This window comes from Electrona antarctica (assembly GCF_951216825.1).
Source record: "Electrona antarctica genome assembly, chromosome: 15".
NCBI lineage: Eukaryota > Metazoa > Chordata > Actinopteri > Myctophiformes > Myctophidae > Electrona > Electrona antarctica.
In genome coordinates this window covers 38,616,277-38,628,376 of record NC_136796.1, presented here as the reverse complement: position 1 = coordinate 38,628,376, position 12,100 = coordinate 38,616,277, and the positions used below count along the sequence as shown (strand labels likewise).

Below are 12,100 nucleotides of genomic sequence, written 5' to 3'. Positions count from 1 at the left end.
CTCGGGTGGCGCAGTGGTCCCTGCCCACGATGGTTCTACGACCTCCTAGTGGCAGGTGATTCAGTAGGACACAACAGCAGTGACAACACAGAAATGTGTGTGGGGAGGAATCAATTAGCATAACGACTAAATTGGGGAGAAAAAGGGGTAACACATAATTGGTTACTTTAAATTAAAAATACAAATACACTCAAATAAAAGTATGAGGACTGTAAAGCATACTGGTGTGAAACACAGGGGGCATACGCAGACCAGTATCTTGTTAATCTTATTAATAAAAGCCCATGGCACAGCATAGCCTCGGTCCCAGCCTTTCTCATCTGCGAAGACAAAAGCCTGGTCACAACCTACGGCAGAGACGGAAGTGTCGGTCCGGAACATCCGTCAGATATATTTCCCCCGGATACGATATTTTTCCGACCAATCACAACACTTGTTTCATTCACGGAGAATGTAAACTGATTTGTAAAGCATCAACGTAATTTCCTTGAGCGGTACTTCCACCAAAATCCGCCAACTTCCGCCCAAAAGAAATGATAGCGTCTACAGCGTAGGTCTTTGCCCAGCGTGATGACAGAGGCATAAATTGTACACACTAGTCACTTACGCCAGGGCTCCACCGGACGCGTTGCGTCTCCGTCGCGTGCGTGCGTCAAAAAACGCACCAGTTCAAATGTAATGCACGCGTTAATGTCACGCAACGCGGGCAGTGGAGCCACCCTTCATTGATTAAAAAGGGAACATTCCCTGACGGTGACGGGCCAGGTGGAGCCCCGGTGTTAGACGCACATGTACGCATGTCAATGGCTCCGTTTGTCGTTAAGCTGGGCTCTTTAATCAGCAAGCCGTGCTGTGGTCTCAATCCTTGTTGCTGGGCCCAATGTTAAACCTCGTGATGAAGAATTACTCCCTGCTCTTTGCCTGAAGAAGAATGGGAGGTGCTGGAGCCGAATGCACTGAAGTGAGCTAATGGAATGGATTACTTATTCACAACATAAATGTCAACACAACAAGTAAATAGCTTAAGTTTATGCATCTCCCTAGTGCTGAACCCGGTTAAAGTGACATTTTAAACTACTTAAAGAATACAATTATGCTACTTAAGGGGGGGGGGGGGGGGAAGAAAATAATTCTCATTCAGCGTAGCAACAGAACATAAAGATACCATACCATACCACCTTAGTGTTCCAGTTCCAATTTTGTCAGCTCATTTCTTTGTGTCATCACTTACAATTCCACTTGTCTAATGTATCCTGACTGCGTTCTCTATCCTGATTGGATAAAATTGGTATCCCAGCTTCAGTTTCAGTTTCTGAAAATGCATTTTCTGCTTAATGAAAAGCTGGAGTGACATGGATAGTCCTGTTACTGAACAAACACTCTTTAGCAATGAGTACTATCACAATATAGAGCTTTTTGACACTTATTAACCAAAGAAAATCACTTAGGGCCGATTCATACTCCTATTTTACCGCTGTTTCGGCGCTGTAGTGCCGAAATGATTTTGGCTCGTCAGAAATTTTCAGTAGCACCGAAGAGCCGACTTTAGGACGGTACCTGCCCCCCCGAACCTCAAATGACGTCACATTGTAGGCTCTACAGAGCCGAACAGACTTTTATTCGGCTCTAAAATAGGAGCCTTTCCATTATATGTATGATTGTGATTATGTTAAAAAATGTTTTTCTCAGAATACATTTTATTGCGACCGCAGGTCGCAGATTACTATGAAAACCTGTAAAACCCGCCCGTCGCTCCGTCACTCACGCATCCATATATGGTAGTCAGTCCATCATGCCTCGTGACACGCTCCATATCCGTCTCCATATTGAAGATCACGACACTGAGCTCATCAAACCCGGGACAGCCATACATGGTTTGACATGATACTAGATCTGCATATATGGAGCCGGCCAGGCAACTCTACATCTGACCTCACTGACACCAGATTCATAGTTTAACTCCTGCTTCTCAACTGTTCCATATTAAGAAGCTCAGTTGTTTCAGCACGACTTCTCGTCCTCAGGACGTCTTACTGGTAGTATAGTCGTGTCTATAGTCGTGTGGCGAGGCAAACTGCTCTGCCGTGCGACCTTGCGATTCTGTAGTGTGTACATATCATTGTATACTGCATACAATTCTACAAAAAAACTTATAAAATATTATTTCAAAATATGATTTACTATATCAGTAATGCTTTCATGTCATTTTGCAAACTCTGAATCAATTATTGAATTATTTAGTTCATACATATTATAGTTTGTCAACTTTTATTAAATACAAATAAAGGTTTACAAAGTAATACGAGTGTAACATGTTAGACTAGGCTATTTTGCATAAGAAAAAAATACAGGTTTTGACTCTAATACTGCCTTTCCTCTAGTATACGAGAACAATGACCAGAAAAACAAACCTATTAGCATAGCTTCTTAGTGCATCCAGCTCCCACACAGATCACTTCGGAGAATCTGAGATGGAACTCTAACCACTTCAATCAGACAAGTACACCGTGTTAATGGCCTAGAGATGACGATACTGCTGCGGTCACAATGTGGCCGTGATGAGATGATGGGAGAAAAGTGTGTTTGGAGGAGCATTTGGGTCTAAGTTTCAACCTCAGCCCTCCGTTATAAAGATGGTCTATGTTCTTATTAGGGCTTTAAGTGCCGAATGCTGATCATCATGATTTGATCAGCATCAATGCGAGACCGACACCAACGCATTGCAAAGTTTGGTTTGCACAAACTTTAAGCCTCTAAGTGTTAGCATACTGGTGGCATCAAATGAACCCATTCTGTACGGGAACCCCTTTTGGTGTTTTAACTATTGAAAAATAGCAGATCTACAAGCCACGCCGAGTGGCACGCTACGATGTTGTAGGTCTGCTATTTTTGAACATATATTCTTTCAGAAGACTTTTTTTTCGACGTCGGGCCTAAATGGGTTAAGAGTCAGGCTTTTAATGACAGTATGAGTGACTACTACTGACTAGTGGCTAAAAAGGTAGACCGGAAGTCTGGCATGTTGCTGGTTCGAACCCCGGCTGCTCCTGCCATCGTGACAAAGTATCTTTGAGCAAGACAATGAACCCCCAACTCTTCCCGATGAGCAGGTTGGTGCGTCAACGTGAATGTGTGTGAACAATGCAAAGCAATTTGGACAAAGGCACTATAGGATTTAAATCACCCCAAGGCATTTTGATTGAACGCCTTGACTTTTAAAAAGATCCATTTATGAAGCAGTTTATTTAGGAGGAAACTTAATGGAGAGCTTTACTAATGGTCTGCACTGATGGTTCCCATGGAAACTGACCAAGTCAAAGTGAAATAAATGTGATGAATCAATTCAAGTCAATGCAGCATGTGGTGAAAGAAGGAGAAGCGTATCTGGGGAGAGCTCGGCAATTCAGCAGAACGTGCTTATGGATTTACAGTGTTTTGAGGCAGTGCTAATTTTGTTGACTAAGACTAAGGTTTATGATATTTAGTCGACCAAGACTGGACTAAGACTAAACAATTTCAGACGACTAAATGTTGTGTTATTTAAAATACTTTTTATTTTCTGGCAAAATGAACATTGCATTAAGACTAGACTAAAACATTTCAGAATATCCAGTAAATCTGTGTGCCAGGCAGCTATTTGCAGCTTCAGAGACTTTTTCAAGGTGACACAATGACTCCATCTTGTTGTGCAGATAACATAGCATCTAACCAAAACGCGGGAGGATCGCCGACCACCCGAGGCATGAATAATTCTACCGCGACTAGTGACGGGACCGCGATGGGCCGTCAAAAATACTGATTTTGATTAGAATTAAAATCAGTGATTTTGATTCAAAGATAGCTGCGTTAGACATTTCCTTCTGCTATAATGGAACACTTTTTTTTAATATAATTTTTATCCCACGATTTTGCAACACATTTTGCAACCCAGTGTCAATTATTTAATGTAATCCTGGGCGCTACACTTCCTCTGCCAACCTGGGGGGGCAGCGGACTGACCTCATGCTTCCTTCTATGCATGAGGAGTCCAAGCTTCTTCTTTTCACCTGACAGGGGGGAGTTTCCCCGGCCGGACGTAGAGCGTGGAAGGAACACGTTATTCCGATTAGTTCCTTTCCCCTCCATCAGGCACCCCGGCTGGCTAGGGGGAGGTAGTTTAGAGACCAGGATTACTACATGTTTTTGTGAGGGTGCCTACCCTAGGGGACACGGGGAGAACTTGCAAACTCCACACAGAAAGGTCGTTTTGCCAACCCCACCCCCATATGGGCACTGATGACGCAGAGGAGAGAATACGCCCCCAGCAGGAATCAAACCCAAGACCTTCTAGCTGTGAGGCGACAGCAGCACTACCGACTGTGCCCCGAGGGGGGGGCACTTTTGATGATGCACCAACTGGAAGTGGTTTCGAAAGTTGCACAACAGACACGCTCAGACTGTAGTGTATCACTCGTCGATATGACGTCATCGCAAAAAGGTCCGTCGCTCCGGCGTGCAAAGTTATGGGAAATTGAGACTATTGTTTACAATGGCGAATCTGCCTGAGGAAGAAGCCGTGCGCTGCCCGGTCTGTTGTTGTGACCGCCGCTATGGAATACTTCTGCTCATTTGTAAAATCTTTCTCTGGATAAAACAAATATGATATGGAAGGCTAATGTATTTCTGAAACAATGTCTCAAACATTTATTGAATGAATAAACTACAATCTAAGTTAGTTTATATTTGGCATTTGGGAACGCATGTGGGCCATTACTGGATACATTAACAAATGTAATACAAATACTTTTGGCTGCACTTTAAACTACCTTCTCACAGTCTCAACCCAGAGGGAGCTGCAAACCAAAAGGATAATTCCAAACCAACGGACAAATACTAAGCTTTTCTGGCCTTAATTTCTTGGCTAGTTCAACAGTAGAACTTTAAAACAGTTTCCAGCCAACACTGGCTTTCATCACTTTAAAGGCAGCCAGTTTTATAAGTGGTACTTTTGCCTTCCACCAAAAGAAAAACACAAACTTTGCTCGTGCAAAGAGAGAAGATAGTTTGTTTGAAAGGACTGCTCTGTGACTGTGCCGTGTGAAGTATTTTAATCTCTTTTCTCGTCATGTGGACAAGTATTTCTTTCCCTCCTTTGCACCACTGTGCCGATATGATAGCACGGGCTGCGGAAAGCTTTGCGATTAAGCTGCACAGCTCTGATTGTGTGTAACCACTGCCCTTCAACAGCTGCAGGTGTCTTTACTTGGCGAGAGTGCACGGCTGACAGACCAAAGAATGACGTGGGCATGAGGAACGGATACATCATGCCTGCTGGGGACCGTGTAGGCACGGTACCGAACCAGACAGCAGAGCCGCAGGACAGGCAAGCTGACAGGGGAGAGAAAAACTCTTTCAAACTCCTTCCTACGCTTTAAAATTTTTAAAGTAATTATGCAGCACAACTTGGTCTGGTGCAACGTGGGCATACAGCACAGGGAAAGATTTGGGGCTGTGAAAAAATATGTGAGAAAAAAAGAACAGAAAAAATAAAACGAAAAAGAAGAGGTGATGGTGTAATATTTTAGTTTCTGTCAGAGAAGTTGAGAGTAGTGGGTGTGATGCTTTGTTAGGGTTGTAACTTGATAGATTGCAATGGTTACAGCTCTTCAAACCACAACAACCTTAACCAGACATCCATGGCTCCCTGTTCCAGTTCTTGGGAATTCTTCAAGGAACCAATCTCTGCTACCATACCTGTTAGAGCTGCATATACCGTACTATTCACCGCCAATGCTGACGCAGAGTGAATGATCATAACTGTGGATGCACAATGAATTGGTCAACAAATCAGCCACAATATCAGCCTTAACTGTTTCCGCGCCAGTGCTATAGTGGCCGCTAGCTCGCCAGTGTCAGACGTTTTGGAAAAAACTCATAAAATGGCCGACAATCAGTTCGGGTTCAAACACTAAACAACATCCACTAGCTATTTCACAGGTCAGGTGGAGATGTGAGCCGATCGGGGAATAATTGTTTTTGTCACATCTAAGTCAAATTAAGCTCTAATCAAGCCTTGAATATTGCATTTTAAGCATATTATGATCCATAATGCACATAAAGACCGCGCGTGTGCGTGCACGACCGTGCACGAGAGTATTTTGGCAGTTTTTGGGTAAACATCACGGTCCGTTAGGATACATTTTTTTTTATTATATATTATATATTTTTTACCGCTGGATAATGGGGAATAAAACAAATCTAAGGGATGCCGGGCATGGCATCCATTGCAAAGGTGAATTAATCTCGTTTTCACGGGGCCGGTGCGGAACCAGTTAAAGTGAAATATCTGTACTGAACTGATCGGCTTCAGCCAATATTGTATTTCATAATATTTATATAACACTATGGTACTGAATCATTTAATGTAGCCTACTAGTAGATGAAACTTGTAACATCTGATTACCACCTTTTTTTCACTGACAAACTCCTTAAGAGACTGCCGACTAGGGCTTTTACTTCTAGTGATTTTTGAGTGGTGCAACCACTCCCTTACGGAGCTATGTGTGTGGGTGGGTGGATGGCTGGGTGGGTGCATCTGAGCACGAAAACAGCATGGTTGTTAATCACCACATGTGCGCAACCTAACACACACAAACACACACGCACATATTAACTGTATATGTACGGTGATTTCGAGCCAGTGCCAGTACAGTACAGTAGGGTACAGTAGAGGGACCCCCACACGGTAACTCTGTCATTTCTCAACCGTTTCGGACGCGGGGCGGCTCGCTGGAATCGGGCCGGCACCCTGGGCGTGCTCCTGTGGGTCTGGACAGACAGCTGATAAACAGAGAGCCTGGCAAGTGAGAGAACTAAGACTAACCCTGTGTCATGAAAGCGGGTGACTCACGTGTTCAGTACCTCTCTCTGCCTGGGTGCTTTCTGCTCAGACACATTACCATGGCAACTAATTGGGCTGCTAGGCTTCAGCGTAGACCGCAAGGTAGATTGGTGCAATTTAATTTCTACATTTCAGAGACCACCCAGAAGAACTCCTTGCCACTGCGATTCAACGTTTTCCTCCTGCAGGCGGTGGTAATTTGAGATACAGACTGGGTACCATAGTTTGACCACACAGTATTTACACCATCGCCGGATGCCATGCCCGACTCACGAGAGTCTCTGCCGACACAGATCCTACTCCAAAGGGAGTGTGGATATAGCCAGGGGCGGCCTTAAGGATCTGGAGGCCTGTTTCACAACCTAATGTAGGACTGTTCAATACCGTGCTCTGACATCTCAAAAACAACTTTGCAGCAGCAACACCTCTCCTCTTCCGGTCGTCCCTTCACAATGAAATGCCTCCCAATGGACCACATTTCACACCGACAGATCATTATTAACAGGAAATAGGAGACAGAGGGTGAGCAAGCGAGAGACAGAGGGTGAGCAAGAGAGAGAGGGCGAGCAAGCACCATGGGCAGGACAGGGGCAGGGCCCGTTTCAATTGAAATGGTTGAAACATAGCTAAGGCCGCTACTGGATATAGCGATTGAGAAAAATGGACGACAAAGGCACCAATTCCTGCGATGGCCAAGTCGAGAAACACAGGATTTGCCTGTGATGAATTGAAAAGAGACCCTGAGACAGATGTAGCCCTGGAATGGACGTGGAGCTGCGAGGTCCTTTTCATTTCAGGCTTTGCCAGCATTTGATTACATTTTTGTTTTGTCCTGGGCAAATCTACCTCTTTAGAGGTAGCAGGGTAACAGGAGCACACTCACACACTCATTGATGTGACAAGCAGCCTCACTCACCTCGGTTCGTCACCCGTCGACCTCTCCTCGCTCACGGGCTTCTGGATCTCCTCGCTCTGTGCCTGCGGATGGTGTCCTCCTCCTGCGCTATGCCCAGCATCCTGCTGCTGCAGCTCTTCATCCTCCTCTTCTTCATCCCCCGCTTTCAACTTCCATGGTCCCTGACTCTCGCTGTCGCTCTCCTCGCCTAGGATGTCGTCCACCTACAGCACATGAAGATATATATATATATATATATATATATATATATATATATATATATATATATATATATATATATATATATATATGTGTGTGTGTGTGTGTGTGTGTGTAGTTATGTTACTGCCTGTACGTAGTACTACGTACACACCAAGTTGTTAGGTGATGGGGATGGCCCGATTAGCGACCCGGAAATGTGCGCAGTGTGTATTGCAGCTTCAGTGGTAGGCAGGGGCCTGATCGCCCAATTGAGCATGATAAATCTGCAGCAAGAACTAGTTGTATTGGGAAGACAGAGCATTTTACTCGCATTCCCACAGAGCAAAGTCTGTGAACAGGAAAAGGTATCTGGACAGCACAGCATGCACGAGAAAGATTGAGAGTGAAGCAGAGAGTGAGTGAGCGACAGAGAGAGAGAGACAGACTTCCAGGCACAATTATTGTATGAAACGCATTAATTTCCAGCAAAATTAAAGTCAGTTGATTTGATGATAGATGTCCTTTCATTTTGTGTATATAGCGTAGCTCTTTAGCAAGTTTTTTGCCCATAATTATTGTTATCAGAGTTGAATGCAAGTTATCACACAGATAGAGAGAGAGCTACATGGAGAAAATGATTTCATGAAACACATTCATTTCAGGCAAAACAACAATAAGATGACAGACTGACTTGCTTTGTCATCCTACCCACTATGGTACCTTTATGTTCTCGCTCACAGGCGCAGAGCATTGCCATAAACTCATTGTCAGCTGTAGTCTATAAAAATGACTACAGCTGACAATCAGACTATAAAATGCTACCCAATGCAATCTTGCATGGAACTCAGCATCAAGAGTTAGCTTGGGGGTAAATACCTACGACATTACACAGTACTAGCATCATGTCCAGGGGGTACTTGTACATCATGGTTGGGTGATGTACTTGTACATAAAGCCACCTCACGCTACAGAAACAGGAGGATAAAGTCCTGCCCTATGGATGACATGAGGTTACTTACTTAGTCTAGACAATATGACTGAGATTAATTGCACCCCAACCAGCCACGCAATCCATGTACCACTGATCAGAAGCCATTTGGCCTTTCCTTATTTTGCACAGGAAAATAAGCAAATTATCACCATACAAACTTTACCACACACTTAAAAAAAAAGTGTGTGGTAAAAAAAACTTCTTTGTGATTATGAACATACTGTAGAGAGAAGGTACCATTATGGGAATAGTACGTGCGAAGTGATTCATACAGTACATTAAAGGAGAACGGCTCATATTGGGGATACGGCTAATTCCCTTGAAGTATCGGAGACTGTGCTTTAATTATGCATCTAATTATATCTGGGGAAATGGCCTTCACTTTAAACTACAGTACGTGCTTGCATAAGCGGCCAAAGAAAATGAGTAAATGATACAGCCAGCAAATTAGAGCTTTGGTATTCCATTAACCCATTCTGACCTGAGATCAGATTCTAAAAATGTCTTCTACATCCTGACAGTTTTCTGAAAAAGCTACGTTTCTATGTCAGTGGTTCTTCGATTTTTCAAAAATAGCAGACCTACAAGTTCATAGCGCGCCACTCGGTGGCGCGCTATGAGCTTGTAGATCTGCTATTTTTCAATAGCTAAAGCATAACGTAATGCTAACACCAAAAGGGGTTCCCGCCCAAAATGGGTTAACACTACAGTCATTCATGAGCGTGCTGCGTTAATTGATGCAATGATCTATGGTACCAGATTTTGTTTTTGTTACAGTTATACATTAGTTTGATATAATCAATTTTACGGTATGTCAACCTGAAGACTGAAATCATAAAGTGAAAGTCATTTCAAGACGAGCAAACAAGAAGTAAGCTGAATTTCATGACAGAGGGACTTCCTTGGCACTTAGAAAGGTTACATTTTTTAAAGCTGCAATACGTTTCATGTCCTACCCAGGATTTAAACCCGTGTCTCCCAAGCGGGAGACCAAATTCCTACCACTCTTCCGAGGTGGAAACCCTGCTTGGCCATCAGAATATAGACCTATTTAACACTCATTTTAACTAGGGTTGTCCCGAGACGTGATCGGGGCCGATCACGTCATTTTCAAATGATCGGAATCGGATCGAGATAAAAAAAAAACGTGATCGGGACCCATCCCTATCAATATTTTATACATATGATATTAGACTGGATATTGTCAGTGGTTTTGGATATTGTACTATTATGATATGGCCTAAGTGTTCTATATATCGGATCGGGAAAATCGGTATCGGCAGATACTTAAACTCAAATGATCGGAATCGGAAGCAAAAAAAAAATAAGTGATCGGGACATCCCTAATTTTAACCAAATAAGAACACTTACCCTACCTTTAAAGTGCCTTCATTAGAGCACAGACCTATGCGTTTCAGCAGAATCCTTTGTCAGTGGGTGAAAATGCAAAGTGATTTTTTTCAATCGCACCATAACCCTCAATGCCTTAGACTTTTCTCCGCTTTGTGCTATTGCCGTTCTTGTGCCTTGTATCGTCTCCAGAAGCCGTAACAAACAGCACGAGTTTCATAATGACTTGTCACAGCATTTTCTTAATCCATTGAGACCTGGAACGCATCCATGTCACGTTAGCGTTTAACCACATTAACCATTAACCCATTTTGGGGCGGGAACCCCTTTGTGTTTTAAACATTATGTTATAATTTAGCTATTGAAAAATAGCAGATCTACAAGCTCATAGCGCGCCACCGAGTGGCGCGCTATGAACTTGTAGATCTGCTATTTTTGAAAAATCGTTAAAATGTGCCTTTTTCTTTCCGAAAATTGTCATGATTTAGATTTTTTTTTTTTTAATTTCGACGTCAGGCCTGAACGGGTTAAATGGCACTATGACTCCGTCTCTTTTAGACATCTCTTGGCGTTTAGTTGGAAGTTCAGCTCTGTGACATTGCTGTTCTTGTGCCTTGCATCGTCCTCAGAAATAAGCCATAACTCACAGCACCCCAGAGGTTACTGGATCAATTAATCAGGTTAACCATTTGACAGTCAACCGGGGACACACAACAATCAATGTGGACGGGGGCGGAGGCAACATGAGGTAAATACCAACAGAGCGGGCAGGTAGCGTCTCCATCCATTAGCTCATTAGCAACACATGCTACTTTGTCTAAACTCAGAGAGACAATTATTTTGGTGGCTAAGCTAGGCTCATTATTGACATCCAGACAGCCTCATTAAGGGCCAGTCGTTGGTTATTTAGACAGCCAAAGAACTGTGCACTAATGATGACTTAGATCAGTTTTGCCATGAGGCAAAGGGGACACAAGCTTAAAATAGAACCTGTGCTAGTTGGTCTCCATCCCAATTCCTTAAAGTCTCTCTCTCTCTCTCTCGCTCTCTCGCACACCACAACAAAGTAGGGATCACTCCTTAGACGGAAAATGATTCGGTCACAACTAAGATCATCGTCGGTGCCATATGTATTGTGTGTGTGTGTGTGTGTGTGATGTTGTAGTGTTCCAAAAATGTGTCTGCTCGTTGTTTTGCTTCATCACTTCCAATTTCAATTGTTTATTCTGTATCCGGTATGAGTTATCTCGCCTGATTGAATGAAATTGGTATCTCAGCACCAAAGAGCTGGAGAGACTCGTTACTGAAGAAACTCTACAGCAATGATTACTACGAGAATATAGCGCCAAGATATGACATACAGAACCTAGAAATAAAATGTGACTGAAGCCAAACAATGACATGTTGCATGTTGTCCCTGGTAGCAAAACAAACACTGAATCTCATGAATTCACATTATCCCCAAAGGGATCTCTGTCTCAACATAACATTCTGCAATTTAAATGCCCTTTTCCACACACAAGTTAGATTTCTTCCACTTATTACTTTTCTAACTTAGTATATTCTGTATCTTGTGTTGCTAATTTATTCATATATTCATTGTTTCGTTTGTATTCTTTAGGTGCTGCAAATACCTTTAAATGATATCCGACCTCAGTAACAAAGGCTCAGTGCAATTCTAAATGGCATAAGACTAGAAATTCAGAAATTCAACTGCAATATGCAGAGCAGAGAAAGGTTACTGATCCATACCAAGACCTGCAGAGATGTACAAATTAACTTT

At 43.1% G+C, this 12,100-nt stretch overlaps 1 protein-coding gene across 2 annotated transcripts in view; it reads right to left on the bottom strand.

The window, feature by feature from the left end:
• The window catches only part of ctdp1 (CTD (carboxy-terminal domain, RNA polymerase II, polypeptide A) phosphatase, subunit 1), a 112,425-nt gene that overhangs the window by 44,090 nt on the left and 56,235 nt on the right, over window positions 1-12,100 (bottom strand). For both annotated transcript variants that reach the window (XM_079522545.1, XM_079522546.1), the window contains exon 12: window positions 7,797-7,999. In XM_079522545.1, coding sequence (XP_079378671.1) covers window positions 7,797-7,999 — 203 coding nt within the window. The remainder of the gene's footprint in view (window positions 1-7,796; window positions 8,000-12,100) is intronic.